This window comes from Equus quagga, chromosome 13, assembly GCF_021613505.1.
Source record: "Equus quagga isolate Etosha38 chromosome 13, UCLA_HA_Equagga_1.0, whole genome shotgun sequence".
In the NCBI taxonomy this organism is placed as follows: Eukaryota; Metazoa; Chordata; class Mammalia; order Perissodactyla; family Equidae; genus Equus; species Equus quagga.
Genome location: NC_060279.1, coordinates 61469075 through 61487006, shown reverse-complemented (window position 1 = coordinate 61487006; position 17932 = coordinate 61469075). Strand labels below are relative to the sequence as shown.

The following is a 17932-nucleotide window of genomic DNA, read 5'->3' as shown; positions in this document are numbered from 1 at the left end:
CACTTGTCAGATATGTCTACGTATGTCTAAACCCCAATAGTGGACTAGATGGAGCCTTGGTCTTCCCCAAAAAACGAGGGATGCCGGGTGACTCACGAGAGGAGTTGCCTAGTGCTACATATGAGAATCTCAGATCTGGCCCAGCCAAGACTCTTTCCAAACATCTTTATTGTTGCTATAGTCATCATTATCATTATTCTTATTGTATAGATAAGGAAACTGAGACTCAGAATGGAGAAATGACTTGGCCAAGGCCCCACAGGAAATGTGAGCTGCATTGCCACAGATGGAAGGTGGCTTATTGCCAGTGCGAAAGAGCAGGAGAACAAAGGATGGGGACGTTCACTCATGCTGTTCCCTCTGTGTGGAATGCCCTTCCCTGCATTGCCAACCAGGTGAACTCCTAGTTACCCTCCAAAACTCATGTCGTCCCCTTCCAGGGTGCCTTTCTGGATGGGCCACACTCCTACAGGACAGAGTCAGACCCCTGCAGCCTCTTACATGAGACCAACCTGCCCAGGATTATTGCATAGATGGAGAACCCAAGTCTTCCCTGAGAGGGAGGGACCTGCCTAAGCTCATGGAGACACTCAGCCTGGAGCCTGGCTCCCAACGACTGCCCTGGCCGCCCTGGCCGCCCCACGTGGGCTTATTCCATGGCCTGGAGGAGGCCTGGGATTGGGGTTGCCGAGGCAGAAGCTCAGACCTCAGCCTGCTCTCATTGAACATCTGGCCCAATTAGGAGATAACAGGGGAATTCCCACCATCCACCCATATTTTTCAGGTGGGCCTAAGGTGGGGCAGTCCCAACCTTGGCTTCAGAGGCCCCGGGGTACCTTCAGGCCCTCTTGCTGCCGCCGCCAATACTGTCTCTTTCCCAGAACTCTGGCCTGGCATTTCCAGCACCACGTCCCAAGCGCAGGCTGAAACCCAGGCTGCCTCCAGCTGGCCACCCGGGTGCCAGGGTGCAGCGCCGCGGGAATGGAGGTCCTGGAGACCGAGGTGTGGCTGAGGCTCTGGGAGGTTGGGAAGGGCCAGGAGCCTCGCCCATGTTTTGATATGAGGGTCACAGAGAGCCTGACAGGGGCTTGCCCCAGTCACACTGCAAGTCACATTCCTCCAGCCCTCAGGGTGGTGACTTTTGACAGCTCCTGGACAAGGAGGTGGTCCTGACAAAGGCTGGGCATAGTTCCTGGGGGTTTGCCCTGGCTCTGTCTCATCCCTTGTCTGCCACAGGGAGGTCCCCTCAGGAGGCAGGGATGATCAAATGATCAGCGCCCACCCAGTCAACTTTGCTGCTCTGAGACCCCTGTGGTGAGTCTAGGTCAGCTCTGAGGGCTGCCTGGTCTCCTAGGAGACCCTAGAGGGTCCACTACCTTCCACTGCCTCTGTGGGTAGGGAGGCTCGACACAGTCCTCTACCCTGCAAGCTCCCTGACACCAGCAGACCCCATCAATGGGGGATGAGGCCCCGGAGGCTGGTTGCAGGGAGCGTTGTGCATGCTTACCAACCCAAACGTCCAGAGTCCAGGCCTGAAGGACAGAGGGGGCTTGCACCAGCATCTGAATGAGAGCAGTGCTGGCCTCTGTCATCTCTCTGTGGGCTGTGTTGCCATGGTCTGAAGCTGTTGCCTTGCAAAACCCCTCCCTCGGGGCCTCCCTTGCCAGCCTCGCTACCTATTAGAATCCCAGTCCCTCCACCTACATCAGCCTCCTAAACCCCAGCGTCTAGAAAGCCCACTCTAGACATGAGGGCACACTCTGGAGGGGAAGGAACATGCACTTTGGAGGCCAATAGACTTGGGTATGAGTCCTGGCTCTGTCCTCCCTCTCTGTGTGGCCTCACGCAAGGCACTTTCCCTCTCTGATTCTCAGTTTTCCTCATCTATAAAGTGGGGATCCATTCAGGACCCTAGAGGACTGCCCAAAGGTCCCAGAGGACCACTCAGGACCCCAGAGGACTGTCCAGAGACCTGAGGGAGAGGATGGATGTGAGTAAGTTTGAGCACAGAGGAGAGCTCAGTAAGTCTCCTTGTGGGGACGCCTGGCAAGCTGATTGCCTTGTGCCCTCGGGCCCTGCTCAAGGCCCCAGAATCAGAAAAGGCCAATTCAGGGACAGTAGGGAGGGGCAAACCCAAACCAGGAGAGGCTCGAGTGAGCAATGATGCCTCAAGTCCTGAGGGGTCTGGGGCTGATGGGAAGTGAGGCCTAAGGGCCAGTGCAGAGGGAGGAGGGGTGTGTGGACGCCACTGTTCTCAGATAGCAGAGCTGGTGTTCCCCTGCCAAGCTTCTTTCAATTCTTGGAGTAGCCCTCCCAGGGCCTGGGCAAGCTGGGCTGGGAACTGTGGAAGGAGGGGAGGTGGTGGGTCTAAAATTCAAGAGGAGGGGCTGCAGGTAGAGTGGAGGAGGGGCTTGGATGACGGCTTCCCTGAGACCCTAAGGGAGGGCTGGGGACTCCCAGAGGGCACTCAGCCTACCATTCAGAACATCACAGGGCTCCATCTGCCACCTCTTCTGGAAAGTTACAGGCCCAAGAGTGGTTTTAAGGTGGAAGAGGCCCATGCCCAAATTATGATGACATCCCCTAACATCCCCCAATTCTTCCATCTTTAAATTGCAGGTGAGGGAGCAACATGATTTTCTCAGACAGTGTAATTGGAGTCTGTGTCCACATCTACACCAGGGAGCATTTACTGAGCATTTGCTGTGTACCAGGCACTATTCCAGGCACTTTACAGTTAATGATCATTCAACACTCTCAGTAGGTCTACGAGGGGGAACACCATTATTGCTACCATTTTACAGATGGGAAAACTGAGGAACAAAGAAGCTAAATAACTTGCTCAGATACACATCCAGTAAATTGCAGAACTGGATTGGAACACTATTGGTGTGTGTGTGTGTGTGTGTGTGTGTGTGTGTGTGTGTGTGTGTGTGTAAGTTTGGTGCTTTACCTCTGGGTGTCTGGGTCCAGGTGTCCACGTATGATCCCACAGCACCCCCTGGTGCTCACAGAGCTCACACAGCCCTTCCTGGGACTCGGCCGCAAGGAGGCCCCCTGGGTGCACCGGTCTCCGCACTGCAGGGCCCAGCAAGTCTGAGTCTGTGGGTGCCGCCTGGCTTGTCCCCACCAGCTCTGCAAGGCTCCTGGCTCCTGCTATCCGTTGGCAAGGGAGGGACATTCCGTGAGCCTCAGGGGCAGAGGCCCAGGGAAGAAGGACTAGAGAGGCAAGAGGAGCCAGATCCCAGGAGCACTCACCTTGTGTGAACACCCCCGCCCCGCCCCACCCCAGCCACTGGGGTGCCAGGCCATTCCCCCTGCTCCCCGTGTGGAGGAAGCTCTAGGAGCCGCAGAGAGGGGAGGGAGGGAAAGTTGGCAGTGGGACAGGGTCTGAGGCCTTGCCTACCCTCTCCAGAGCCCTCTGGCGATGGTGACACCAAAGCCTGTGATGGTGCCCCACACGGCTGCCAGGTGTGGTGCACCTTCAGGCTTGCAGGAGGAGGCTCTGTGTATGTCCAGCGTGGGCCAAACTGAGTCCTTGATTCCCAGCCCGGTCCTGCTCGCCTCCAAGCTGCCCCTAGGAGTCTTCCTTCCCCTCACCTTCGTGTCCCGTCAGTCGCCAGGTCTGTCTGCCAGTCACCAGGTCTGTCAGTCAACTCTAATTCCAGAACCCACCGGTGCCTCTCCGTCTACCTGGAAGCCCGCACTGGCGCCCTCTCTGCTCTGCACCCCCACTCTCACCACCCCCCAACCACCCTCCACACGGCAGATCTGTGCATGTCGCCTTCCCAGGGCTCTCCATTTCCCTCAAGTCCACACCCCCACTGCAGCCCAAGGCCCCTCACAGTCCGACCTCTCCAGCTGTGCAGAGCTGTGTTTCCTCAGCGCGTCTCAACCTCCAGGTCTTTGCTCCTGCTGTTCCCTCTGCCAGGAACAGCCTTTCCACGTGCTCCCCGTCCCTCGAGTCTACTACTCTGGCTGCACATTTGAGTTAAGTTCTGCTTCTCCTTCAGCTCTCAGCTTAGACGTCTCTCCTTCCCAGTCCCCGAAGTCAGGGCCAGTCTAGGCCTCTGTGCTCCTAGAGCCCTTTGTGTCCCCAGGAACACACTGTGTGAGTGGGGCCTGCTTCCTTGTCAGGCTCTCTACCAGCTTGTGGGGACGAGCTTTCCTGGTAGAGAGAAGGGGACGAGAACAAGAGGCCTTCAATGCCACATAAGGGCTTGGCTCACCCTAAGGGTAACAGGGAGTGCATGACTCAGAGTCCCTCTGGCTTTATGTCTCCCCTTCCTGCCCCAAATAGACTTCCCAGAACAGAACTGGTCCCGACTGCAAGTGCTCTTCAGGAACCACCAGTAGCCAGGAACTCCGTCTGACTGAGACCGGGTGTCTGTGGATTGCAGCTGGTGGCATGGGATAGTGAGGGCAGGTGAAGCCATTGTGATAGGTATTAAAATCCAGATGTTTCAAGGGAATGACGCATTGATCCTCAAGAAGAGAAATATTTACCCCCACTCAGAAACCTCTGGCTGCTTTGCATCTGTTGTAGCCTGAGTGGGTAGCCTTCTTCTTTTCTCTGTGACAACAGCCTGACTGATGCACCAGCCCAGACACCCTCCCCCAATCTGTTCTGTGTCCTGGTAGGTGCTCTGGGAGCTGTGCTGAGTTCTCCCAGAAGTGGTCTCCCCTAGCCCGGAGGGGAGGGGTCCCAGCTAGGCCATAAAGGGTTGAGGCACTAGGGCTGGGAAGCTTGCCCTTCACGTCCTAAGGGTCAGGGCTCTGGCCCTGCTGGGCTCTGCTCTGTCTTGTTCAGGAGCAAAGACTGGACAACATGGAGAAAGGGGACCTCCCCCAGCTCTAGTAAGAGGCTGCTAGGGGATGAGATCTGTTCTAGGCAGGATCCCCTGATGCCTTAGCACTCCCCTCACCTCAGGTCTCTGCCTTTGGAGTCTACCCACCCTCTGGCCAGGGAGGACACCGTCTGTGCAGCACTGAGCATAGCTTTGGCACCTGAAGGGTCTGGGTTCATGTCCAGCAGCCACCATTCACATACTCTCTCAGCCTTTTATTCACTCACCAAACAGGCCCTGACTCCAGGTCCTGCTTGATCCTGGTATGGGACATGCAGAGTAGGGTCAGGCTGATTTCCACTCTCAGAGCTCCTCAGAGCAGGAAAGAGACAGAGACATAGAGAGTGCTAGCCTAGAGTGGGCTATGCTGTAAGGGACACAGCCTCAGGGCCAGGCCCAGAGAAGACAGGGAAGGTTTCCTGGAGGAGGAGGTTCCTCTGGGGAGTTTGAGGAATGAGCTGGAACTTTCAGTGAAGCAAATGGGAAAGGCGCTTCAGGAAGAAGGAGGAGTTTGTGCAAAGGACCCCAAGGAGGGAAGCAGATGATACTTCAAAAGAGCACAATGCCACACATGGAGGGGCTGATGCTCTAAGGGACAGGACCACACACCAGCTTGGTTTGAGTAAATGTTTCTTAGCAGGGGGAGAAGGAGGCTGCCCTGCTGGGACTCTGCCACCCCTAGGGTTGGCCCCCAGCCAAGAAGACCCAGGCCCTGCCTCAGAGCTCCTCCTGGGCCTTGCTGCCCTTCTGCTCCCACTGCCGGATCTTGGTGGGATATATCTCTTCCCAGAACCGCCTTTGGGCTTCCCTTAGCTTTTCGCCGACCCGTGGCACCACGCTGATTTCCAGGTATTGCTCTGACTGGTTGAATGGGGGCCAAGAAGGCAGCCCCTCGCCATTGGGGTTCCTGGGTGAGAGGAATGAATGAAGACCAAGACCTCCTGTGTTGGTCCCCTGGGGGCAGATCTGAGTCATCTAGGCCCAAATCCAGGCATGCCTGCTCACTAACTCACCCTGTCCGGGCAAAGTGGGTCCACTGGGCCATCATGGTGAGACTCAGCTGCTTCTCCTCCTCTGTGGCTTCTGGAAAGGCTATGAGAGGGACATATGTGGATCAGGGTCAGGTGGGTCCTAGAGGGGACTCAAGGGTTTCCTGTGTTGACTGGATACCTCTGTTCCTGCAAGCCCCACCACGGCCCGTTGGAGCCTGGCAGCCTAGGGATTGCAAGTCTGTCTGTCCTTACCCAGTGTGGAGCTCTCATCTGTGAGGAAGGGGCCCCCGAAAATGAAGGCAGTCTCAGCCCCATGATCAGCCTTCACCCAGGCTGGCTTGATCTTCACAAAGGAACTGGGCCGATGCTGGAACTCATAGAAAAAGACAGAGACCCCAGAATCTGTGGAGAGAGGGCTGGATCAGAGTTAGGTACCCACAGCCTGATCAGGTCCTACCTTTGGCAGGACAGGCTCATAATAGCACCAATGCCAGTAATAATGATGATGATGACAAAATGATTGGCAGCAAGCATTTACTGAGCACTTGCCAGGGGTCGAGCACCATTGTGTAATTGTTCTTTATGTGTCATCATTCATTTTATCCTCATAACAACCTATGGATTAGATTCTATGATTATTGCCATTTTACAAATTAGGAAACCGAGGCACAGAGGGGTTAGGTGTCTTGCCCCAGGTTACCAAGATAGGAACTTGGAGCTGTTCTAGGGCTGTGTTGGGGATTAGCCTCCAGGCTTGGAGGAAGAGAGACTTTTCTACCCAGAGAAGGGCTGAAAGTGGACAAAATCACTCATGAGTCAAATGAATCCTTGAGAATTGGTGATGGGCCCTGTTGGGTGACCTTTGACAAGTCACTGCACCTCTCTGAGCCTATGTTTTCTCCTCTGCAGAGTGCCCTGTCAGAGTCACCTCTCCTTACTGTGACACTGCATCCCAGAGAGGAAGCAGTGTGTGGGGGTAGCAGTGGGGGGGGGGGCAGTGTGGGAGGGGGACCCCATCACCTACAATAACTCAGCTCCTGGACCAAAGTGGGAAGGGTGGGACAGGTGGGCTGGGATAGGCTCACCTCGGAGGTTTCTTGAGAAATTCAAAATGGGAAAGTTTAGGATAATGTCGCTCAACAGTTCCTGGAAGGCCTCGCGTTTGGCGTGTGCGTGTGATCTGCTGCCTTGGTATTCGTCCATGATGGTGGACATCACCTCATGGGGCACATCCTGGGGCAGGAGGCTAGGTTCAGGTCCCACAGCCACAGTATACCCTCCGAAGAAGCCCCACACCCTCCGGCCTGGCCTCTTTCATGTCCCAGGGCTCAAGTGCCAGGGGCCAGCCACCTACCTCCCTTGGGGGTTCTAGGTGGTGTCTGGGAGGGATAATGTCAGATTTGGAGTCAAAAGCTGGCTTTGCAGTCACTGCTTGGCTGTGTGACCTCAGAGAGGTTGCCGAGCCTCTCTGAAAGTCAGTTCCTGCCTGGCAGGATGCCTTAGCAGCCTATGTGAAGTCCTTAGTACAGAGTTATCTGGCCTGGAGCAGATGCTCAGTTGAAGTTAAGCAGGAAGTTAGTGAAAGGACAAATCATGGGGGATCCCCACAGCTCCAGAGAGCAGTGATGAGGTTGTATGAATGGGGAGGGCTTTGGAGGTCCCAAAGAAGGGAAATGTGCAGATGTTGAGCACCTCCTGGGTGCCAGCTCCCTGGTAGACTCTTCAAATGCAGCTTCCAGTTTCCTTCTTACAACAGCTCATGTGGGTGAGAAACATCATCCCCATTTACAGGTGAAGAAATGGGCTCACAAAGGTTAGGATAACTGTGGACAAGTAGCCAGGGTTGGGATTTGACCGCAGGTCCACCTGGCTCTACATCTGACAGCGTGATCTTAACAGCTGAAGCTCTGAGATCAGACGGAGCTGGCTCAATCTCCGCCTGTGCCCTTCACCCACCAGGAGCCCTTGAGCTTCAGTTTCCTCATCTGTAAAATGGGGATGACGGCAGTTCCTACTTCCCAGGGTTGTGATGAGGATTGTAGGAGATGAATGCCCGTCCTAGTGCTCAGCACAGCACCATCTCTGGCACATAGTCTTTGCTCGTTAAGGGGCAGTCTAGGATGACAGTGATGATGACCATGATGAGTTTCCTCTGAGAACCCTGTTGATTCATGTCCAAGGGGATTCCTGGGTAGAACTAAAAGTCAGCAGTTGGACCAAGGGGCTTGGTGGTAGGTGGGTAGCTGTGGGTGTTGGAGGGTAGGAGCAGAGACTGTGCTCGGTAGGACACCCACTGGACTACTCCTTCCTGCCTTTTGTCTCACCAGTTTGGTTAAGTAGGGCCTCAACGTGGCCAGTACGTCTTCCATGTTCATCTGCTCCATCTTGTCCAGGATACCCCAGCCCTGCGGGGACACCAAGGCCCTCTCAGTACAGCTTGATCTCTGCCCCCTGTCCCACTTCCAGCCATGAGCAGGTGAGTGTTCACAGCCCTCTGCCCATGAACTCATTACACAGCCAAGTGTGGCCAAACCCACAAGTCCACAGACCTGAAGACATAAACCTCAGATTGGGGAGGGAGGAAATAGCATCAAATATAACAGGCAAGTGTTAACAGCAACCCCAGAATTTGTTCAATATTTTCATAAAATAACATCAGGACCTCCAGCTGCTGTAGTAGGGGCTCCAGGGAAAGTTAAAAATGTTGTCCTTAAAGTCAAATGTTGGCTTTGTATCTTACAGTTTTAAGGGCACAGTCTCTGGGTTCAAATTCCAGCTCTGCTACTCAGTGCATGACCTGAGGCCAGTTACTTAAAGTCTCTGTGCCTCAGTCTCTTAATCTGTAAGAGAGGAATGACAATAACCTGCCTCATAGGATTGTTGAGAGGACTGAGTTTGTACGCATAAAAGCCCTGACAGAGTAAGCGCTGTGGAAATCTTAGCTATTAAAGTCAATTTCGTGATTGCTAGGGTCTCTGTTAATCTTTGTGAGAACAGGAACAGAGAATTCACAGATGAATAAACACAAAGGGTGTACACCCAAAGGGAGATGTTAATCTTCACTAGAAATTAAAGGACTAAAACTAAAGGCTACAGAAGCTAAAGTAGCAAAACTTTTAAAGAATGTTGTTCCACGAGATCAATATACAAAAATCAATTGTATTTCTATACACTAACAATGAACAAGCTGAAGATGATATTAAGAAAACAACTCCATTTACCATAGCATTAAAAAGAATAAAATACCTAGGAATAAATTTAATAAAAGGAGTGTAAGACTTGTACAATAAAACAAGAAAACATACTTGAAAGAAATTAAAGAAGACCCAATTAAATGGAAAGGCATCCCGTGTTCATAGGTCGGGAGACTTAATATTGTCAGGATGGCAATTCTCCCGAAATTGATCTGCAGATTCCACGTGATCCCTATCAAAATCTCAGCTCCTTCTTCGCAGAAATCAACAAGCTGATCATAATTCATATGGAAATGCAAGGGACCCAGAATAGCCCAAACAATTGTTATGAATTGAGTCGTATCTCCATCAAAAAGATAGGTGGAGTCATAACTCCCAGTACCTCAGAATGTCACCTTATTGAAAGATAGAACCTTTACAGAGGTAGTCAAGTTAAGTTAAGATGATTACAGGAGTAATCAGTAGGGTGGGCCGTAGTGCAATAGGCTCGCATCCTTGTGAAAAGGGGAAATTGTGACAGAGAGCCACACAGTACAGAAGGAAGACAATGTTGTGACACAGAGACAGACAGTACAGAAGGAAGACAATGTGAAGACAGAAGGAGAAAGTCAAGGAATGCCTGAGGCTACCAGAACCCAGGAGGGAGGCATGGATTCTCTCTCACAGCGCTCAGAAGAAACCAACTCTGCTGACACCTTCATTTCAAACTTCCAGCCTCTACAACTGTGAGACAATTTCTGTTGTTTGAGCCACGCAGATTGTGGTTCTCTGTTATGGCAGCCCTAGCAAAGGGATACAGCAATCTTGAAAAAGAGCAAAGTTGGAGGATTCACACTTCCCAATTTCAAAACTTACTGTAAAACTACAGTAATCAAGATAGTGTGGGGCCGGAGCCGTGGCCTAGTGGTTAAGTTCAGCATGCTCTGTTTTAGTAGCACAGCTTCAATTCCCAGTTTTGGACCTATGCCATTCATCAATGGCCACACTGTGGTGGTGACCCACATACAAAATAGAGAAGATTGGCACAGATGGTAGCTCAAGGCAAATCTTCCTCAAGCAAAAAGAGGAAGATCAGCAAGAGATGTTAGCTTGGGGAGAATCTTCCTCAGGAAAAAAAAAAATAGTGTGGTAGTAGGATAAGGATAGATGTATAAATTAATGGAATAGAATTGAGTCCAGAAATAAATCCTTACATTTACGGTCAATTGATTTTCAATAAGGGTACCAAGACAACATAATAAGGAAAGAATAGTTTTTTCAACAAATCATGCACGCAAAACTGGATAACCACATGAAAATGAATCCCTAACGCACACCATATACAAAAATTAACTTCAAGTGAATCATAGACCTAAATGTAAGAGCTAAAACTTAGAAGAAAACATAGAGGTAAATCTTTATGACTTTGAATTAAGCAATCTTTTCTTAGATATGACACCAAAAACACAAGCAACAAAAGGAAAACTAAATTGGACTTCATCAAAATGAAAAATTTTTGTGTTGCAAAGGACACCATCAACAAAGTGAAAAGATGGCTCACAGAATGGGAAAAAAATACTTGTAAATCATACATCTGATAAGGGACTTGTATCTAGAATATATGAAAAATTCTTACAACTCAAGATAAAAAGACAAATAATCCAATTTAAAAATGGGCAAAGGATATTAATAGACATTTCTCCAAAGAAGATGTAAAATGGCCAATAAGTTGCATGAACAGATGCTCATCTTTAGTCATTAGGGAAACGCAAATCAAAACCACAATGAGATACCACTTCACACCCATTAGGATGGCTATAATCAAAACGAAAGATAATAACAAATGTTGACAAGGATGTGGAGTAACTGAAATCTTTATACATTGCTGGTGGGAATGTAAAATGGTGCAGCTGTTTTGGAAAACAGTTCGGCAGTTCCTCAAATGATTAAAGACTCAGCGATTCCACTCCCAGGTGTACAGCCAGGAGAAATTAAAACATGCTTGCACAAAAACTTGTACGTGTGTTCACAGTAGGATTATCCATAATAGACAAAAAGGTGGAAACAACCCGAACGTCTATGAATGGATAAGTGAAATGTAGTATATCCATACAATGGTCTATTCAGCCATAAAAAAAAGAATAAGGTACTGATACACGCTACAACATACATGAACCTTGAAAACATTATGTTAGTTGAAACAAGTCAGACATAAAAAACCATATATTATATGATTCTATTTACAGTCATGCGTTGCTTAACAACAGGAATCTGTTCTGAGAAATGTGTCATTAGGCAATTTTGTCATTGTGCGAACATCATAGAGTGTACTTTCACAAACCTAGATGGTATAGCCTCTACACACTAGGCTGTGTGGTACTAATCCTATGGGACGACCATCGTACACGCAGTTCATCATTGACCAAAATGTTGTTATGCGGCTCATGACTGTATATTAAATGTCCAGAATAGGCAAATCCATAGATTTGACAGAAAGTAGATCAGAGACAAAAGGTTGATTAGTGGTTGCCAGGAGCCAAGGGAGGAAGGGATGGGGAGTGACTGCTAATGGGTATGGGCTTCTTTTTAGGGTGATATAAATGTTCTGGAATAAGATAGTGGTGATGGTTGCACAACTTTGTGAATATACCAAAACCCACTGAATTGCACACTTTAAAAGGGTAAATTTTATGGCGTGTAAATCATATCTCAATAAAGTTGATATTCAAATAATTATGGTCTGCAAATGCTGATAAAGTTGCAAGAAAACCTGTACACCCAAGTAACTGGCAGCAATTTAAATTGGAGTAGCAATTTGGGAAAGCGCTGCGCCCATGGCAATGCGTAAGAAGTGGAGAGGTCTCCATAGTGGGTACGAATTGCTTTCCGTGGCTAAAGCTTTCACCGTGGATGTTTAGTAAACATCTAGCTGGCTGAAAAATTTATGGTTGTGCTCATTTGGATACAAGGGGAGTGAGAGGGAAAGCCTGCACCAGCGATGAGGTGAGCAGCTCTCCGAGCCACCCGATTCCTGGGAAACATCCTTGGCCACAGGGCCCCGGGCACAGCATTCCACACCAGGCAGATTCGCCCAGGTCTTGGGAGCCAGCTAGGTTGGCTCTTTCACTGTTACACTCATAACTCCAGGTTGACAGTGTGGGCACAAGGCTGCCTCCCAGAGTCCAGGGCACTGTTTCCCCCAGCACTCTTCTGCCATTACACACACAGACACACACACACACACTCACGACTGGCCTGGAAACTTCTACAATCTTTGTCCTTGAGGGTCAAGACTGCACAAGCCTCTCATCCAGCAAGCACCCAAATGCCCCTCCTGGAGATTAATTCTAAAGGAATAAGTCAGAAGACAAAGGCTGTGGACATGAAACTGTTCCCTGCACTCTTAGCTTCAGTGGTAAAAACTAGAAGCTGCCCAACTGCCGAAATGAAGGAAATTTATGATGGGACCCTCCCGTTGTGGAAGGCTTTGCAGTCATTAAATCAGTTGCTGTGAAGATGGGTGGAAGGGTGAGAAGGATATGACAAGATGCTCAGGAGGAAAGCATGATGTTGACACTCTGTGTGGGGAGTTCTGTGCACCTGGAAGGGACTGGAAGGCACTTGGGCCATGATGTCCCCTAGTGGCTTGATGTTGTCTAAAGCCTGAGCATCTCAGCCAGTTAGTCTCTCAGGTACAGAGTCATGCTAATCAGTCTCACAGAGCCTGATGTATAAACTAGACATCAAGGCAGGAATATGCCTCAGATCAGCACTGCCCAGAAGCCCACTTTGTGCAAAAGCTTGGTCCCCAAGAAGGAAACATTTGCTTTGGGAAAATTAAGCTGGGTAACCTTGAGTAAATCCTTTAAACCTCTGTGATCCTTAGCTTTCTCACCTATCAAATGGGAGTGCTCTGCTCACAGGCTGTGGTGATGATGTTGAGGCGGAAGAGGACTGGCTGGGGCAGGGCCTTGAAGAGCACAGGGGTCATTGGACACTCACCCTGGGGATAAGCCAGCCAAACTCGTGATTGTTGACACCCAGGAGGAAGGGCACAGAGTGGAACCGCCTCTCCCTCAGGAGCTCCTTGGGGGTCTTGGGAAAGAAGGTGCCATCAATGGTGTAGGCAGCTGTAATTCTCTGCAGGAGAAAGCAAGGCAGGGGCCTTCCAGTCAGGCCCCAGCTTCAAAAGATGGGACCCAGGGGTCACCCAGTGGCAAGCCTGAGTGGCTGAGCCTAGAGGGAAAGAGGGGCTGGAGGCCACCAGGGTTAGAGGGCCCAAAGGGAGTCAGGAGACCAGGCAACCGATGCTTCCATGCAGGCCTCTCACCTGGAAGACAGGCCCCGCCCTCAGGGCTGGGGTGGCCCTCCGTCCACACCCCCAGGCTTAGTTGGGCCCTCAGCCCCTTCCCCGTATGGGTGGCTGCCCCAAGCCTCACCCCAGACTGCTGATTGTCCCTCTGCTCCCACAGCAGCTGGACAGGACTCCCTCTATGCCACTGCCCGCCACCATACCCCAAGGGTAGGCATACCATCGTCTTGGGAAGGATCAGCTCTTTGCTTGCCTTCTGACGAAGGCACTGTACCATCTCAGCTGAGGAGTTGGAGCTGCAGGCCAAGAAGTCTGCGAAGCTCTGGGGACAGACAAAAGTGTCTTGCCTCCCTCTCATCCATCAACCCCCACCTTCCATCCCGCTGCCTCCAGAAGACAGGGGATGCCTCTGTAGGAGAGCTTGGTCACCGATGTCAGAGATGGGACTTCAAGACTCGCCAGAGACCTGCCACCAATCCTGAGAAGCATTCCTTGCCCACCAGCTTGGGTGGTCCCCAGGCACCCCATGAGTCCCTCATTACATCACTGTCATTATCTGTGAGTGTGGCTGAATCCCATTTACCTCCCCCCACCCACCCTGAGAACAGTGTCATTATCTAGTTAACTATATTCCTAGAGCCAGTGGCGTCAGTAAAGTTTGGTGGAGTGAGTAAGAAAATGAGATAAGGTTTAGAACGGGAGGGATTCCAGCATGCCCAGTCTGGCAGGGAGGGGGTGGTGGTAGGTGCTGAGGCTGGAGCAGGGCCGGGAAGTCAGTGGGAAGTGAGTCTGGAGAGAGGGGTTCCTGAATCATCTCATACCCAGGTGGCCCTGGTGGTTTTCTCTAAGCTGCCAAAGGCAGTGTGAGCTTTCTTCATCCTGATGGGTCCCTCTTTGCCAACAAGGAGCTCGCTACTGGTAACACCCACTATGGGATTCCAGGACAAGCACAGGGTTGGGTGAAGCAGGTACATGTTGAGCAAGAAAGTGAAATAAATGCAGACCTGAGCCAGAGGCCAAGGGTCAGAATCCAGTAACCCTGGCTGGGTGATGACTCCACTCTGTGCTATGGCTCTGTGGAACAACCCTGCAGCCAGCGGGGACAGGACCTGCAGGCAGTGTGGAGGACAGACGGCTGTCAGAGGAGGGCAGAGGAGCTTGGAGGTCTGGGACCACAGGAGAAACCATTGCTAGCCTCCCCGGGAGTGACTCACCAGGGCAGAGACAATGCAGGCACCAGCTGATCCTCCAAAAATGGTGACAGAGTTCGGGTCACCCCCAAAGGGGGTGATGTTCCCCTGTACCCAGTGCAGAGCAGCCACCACATCTAGGAAGCCCCAGTTACCAGCTGCGTGCTTGTCCCCAGTGCTGGGGGTAGGGTGGGACAGTGGTTAGTGCAGGCTAGCTCCCCCTGGCAGATTTTTCCTCAGCCTTTGCAGGTGTGCTTTGAATCAGCCAGTAGGACTCCAGGCCCTCCCCTGCTTTCCAAGACTGGCCTGGCTATGAGCCACACTTGGTATCCATGTGCCCAGCACATGGTGTGGGTAGGCCTGACTGGGCAGCCTGCCCTGGCTCTCAAGTGGCTGGCAGAGCTTGTTGCTCCTTTCCCTCACCCTCTGCTGGGATCCTGGCCTCAGATCAGAGCCAACACGTTCTGCCCAAAGGACAAAATTCACTGGATAATGCTGCTTGTGTTCGAGCCTCTCCCCTAGGTGGAGCCTCAGGAAGCACCCGACTCTGCCCCAGACAGCATGGGGGAGGGGCGCTTGGTCCCTAGGCACCCTGTTTGCTTGAGAGAGCTCCATTTAAGCTCTGGACTCTCACCTTGGATCCCCAATTCATCTTACAAGCTGGCCTCTGCTCAATGCAGTCAACGCCCTCCGCCCTCTGCCAGCTTACCTGAAGAAGCCAGGGAGCCCTAGGCGGTACTGGACTGTGACCACTACCACATCCCCATAGGCGGCCAGGGCTGACCCATCCTGGGAGGTGGCAGCGCCAAGCAAGAGAGCGCCCCCGTGGATCCATACCATGACCTGCAGAGATGGCCATGAGGCTGTTATCCTCAGCTCTTCAGGCCCCAGCTGCCCACCCACCAGCCCAGGGCATTTTGGGGACCCCCAGAGTGCTTTGGGAGCAGGGAGGGGGAGGGGGCAGGCCGGGCAGAGCTGGATGGGTGGACAGTGCCCTCTGGGCTGCACACCGGCTTCCCGGCCCCTGCTGTGGCCTCAGCTGGGCTATAGATGTTGAGGATCAGGCAGTCCTCCGAAATAGGGAAGATCTGGTGCTTTCCATTCAGCACGAATCTGCCGTTGTTCATTCTCTCCAGATCTTGCAGGCACCTGCGGCCAATGATGAGCCCGAGGGCCAGCGGGTCAGCCCCACAAGCCCTGGCAGCTGGACCCCTGCCAACCTGCCCACTCGCCCACCTCCACGGGGGCTACTCACATTGGGGGAGCAGTGCTAGCATCTCGCACACCTTCCCAGGACTGCGCTGGGCGTGGGGCTGAGAACCGGCCAGGCCCCAGAGGTGGCTGGGCGAACGGGATGCCCAGGAAGACATTCACAAGGCGGTCTGTGCCCTTCACGCCCACCTGCCGGCCTCGCACTCGGCCCAGGGTAGTGTCCACTTCAGGCTGAGTGATCTCTGACCCTGAGGCAGGACAGAGGGGCCGCAGGGCATGGGGTGGCAGATGGACTTTCGAAACTTTCACTCCCTGAACACTTGCTGTTCCAGGCCCTGTTCTGAGCACCTTCACACAGCACTTTGACTAAACTTCCCAGCAGGCCTGTCAGATGGGCCTTATGATTACCCCCTACTTTCTCCTCCCTATGTCTGTCCGCAACATTACCACTCTCCTCCAGGCCAAACCAGCCCCCTGAGTAAAGGAACCAGGCTCTCCTGGCACCCACGGACCTATCTGTGGAGCCTTAGGCTTTGGGCCAGCCACTCACCCTCTCTGAACCTCAGATTACTCATCTGCTAAATAAGATGTGATAACCATGTGTTTTTATTTTCTCTATTCTGAAGTTTTGACATCTGGAGCCTTGCTGACCCCGGAGGGACTGCCCCTCCTAGGGCTAGCCAACTCTTCGAAATACTGAATAACTCACCAGGATGTGCGACTTTCAAATGGGAATCAAGCAATCCAGAGCCCAGAGTGGGCTCTGTGGGGCCCTCAGGCTCCAGGCCACTAACCACCTGCTCTAATCACTCCAGGGCCAGGTACCAGACACTAGAGAAAGCCCCATGCCCCAAAGCCCACTGAGATTATTCAAACTAGCCAAAGCTGAACCTGCTCAGGTTGCCTCACCTGTTCCTTCCCCAGGAAACAATGACAAGGCTCTTGCCCACATTTTTCCCTCACCCTCTGCTTTCCTATGTGCCTCCTGTTTCTAGGCAACTGTGAGTAAACTTCCCCTTTCATGACAGTCATTTCTGTGTCTGTGTCTTACTGATTAAAACAAATCCCGGGTTCCCTTTAAACATACGGACAATCATGTGTCCTGGCAGGGCTACTGATGTGTGTCCATCTCACACATGATGGCAAGGGCAGAGCCCCTGCCCAGAGAGGATGCACAACCCCTGGCATTCCTCTGAAGTGAGGGCTCCTTCCCTGAGCAGGCAGCCCACCCTTCCTTGTCCCTACCTCACTCTTGCCTCCTCCCGCCAACCCAGAAGCTCCCACCTCTGCAGGTCTTGTAGCTGTGTCTTACCATGGGGTGTGGCGGGGAATGCCAGGAGCAGACAGGCCACCCAGACCAAGACCCTGGATCCAGTTCTTACCAGTGTTCCCATGCTCCTCACTCACAACCAACTGTGGGCAGAACTGGCAGACGGTGGAACGAAGTCCCTGCCCTCCAGCACAACCAATTTCTAAAGGGTTATGTAACGAAAACCTCAGTGGACCGGCCTGCCTGGCTGGTGGCCAGCCCTAAGATCCACTGCCTGGAGCTCAGGCTGGGGGAGGAGGGGCTGGGGCTAGAGAGTGCCCCACAGGGGCCTGGCTGATATGACAGCCCCAGGCAAGGGAAGGAGCCTGGGTTGTGGAGCTCTGCAGCCCCAGGGTCAGATCCCAGCTCTCTTGACTCAATGACTTCCGTGAGACCCTGTGCACTCATTGCAAGACACACACATCACCAGCCTGAGGGAGTGGTGGCCAATGACCCTGGTGCCACTCCGAGTGAGCCAACAGGCCTAGGGTAGGGACTGGTGTCCCGTCCTGCCTGCCGGGGGGGTGCTCTGATGCAGGGCGGAGGGAACTGAAGTTGAAACTCTTTTTTTAGAAAAATTGAGGTTAAATTCACATAACATACAATTAACCCTCATAAAGTAAACAATTCAGTGACATTTAGCGTATTTTCATTTTTGTGCAATTACTCGCCTCTCTAGTTATAAAATTCTTTCATTGCTCCAGAAGAATACCCTGTTCCCATTAAGTAATCATGCCCCAATCCCATCCTTACTCCGTCATCTCTCCCTCATCCTCTGATAATCATTAATCTGCTTTCTGCCTCCGTGGACTTCCTATTCTGGATATATTACATAAAAGTAACCATACAACCTTTTCTATGTGGCTTCTTTCACTTAGCATAAATGTTTTGAGGTTC

The 17932-nt window shown here is 52.0% G+C and overlaps 1 protein-coding gene across 1 annotated transcript; it reads right to left on the bottom strand.

The window, feature by feature from the left end:
- Positions 1 to 148: 148 nt before the first annotated feature.
- On the bottom strand, positions 149 to 17156 carry CES3 (carboxylesterase 3). The gene is made up of 13 exons (XM_046680496.1): positions 17039 to 17156; positions 15770 to 15974; positions 15525 to 15663; positions 15224 to 15357; positions 14539 to 14692; positions 14329 to 14433; positions 13545 to 13646; positions 13015 to 13152; positions 8164 to 8244; positions 6925 to 7072; positions 6092 to 6241; positions 5861 to 5939; positions 149 to 5754 (listed from the first exon to the last, which is right to left on the bottom strand). The coding sequence occupies exons 1-13, from the start codon at positions 17118 to 17120 to the stop codon at positions 5565 to 5567; spliced, it is 1707 nt and encodes a 568-aa protein (XP_046536452.1). The 5' UTR covers positions 17121 to 17156; the 3' UTR covers positions 149 to 5564.
- Positions 17157 to 17932: the final 776 nt, after the last annotated feature.

Bases quoted from the DNA above. Each gene is read 5' to 3' on its own strand.
- CES3 (XM_046680496.1), bottom strand. From the start codon at position 17,120: ATGGGAACACTGGTAAGAACTGGATCCAGGGTCTTGGTCTGGGTGGCC. The intron at 8,245-13,014 runs GTGAGTGTCCAA...GTGTCCCCGCAG, and splicing joins TTGGCTGGCTTATCCCCAGG to GGCTGGGGTATCCTGGACAA. The intron at 6,242-6,924 runs GTGAGCCTATCC...CTCTCTCCACAG, and splicing joins TTTCTCAAGAAACCTCCGAG to ATTCTGGGGTCTCTGTCTTT.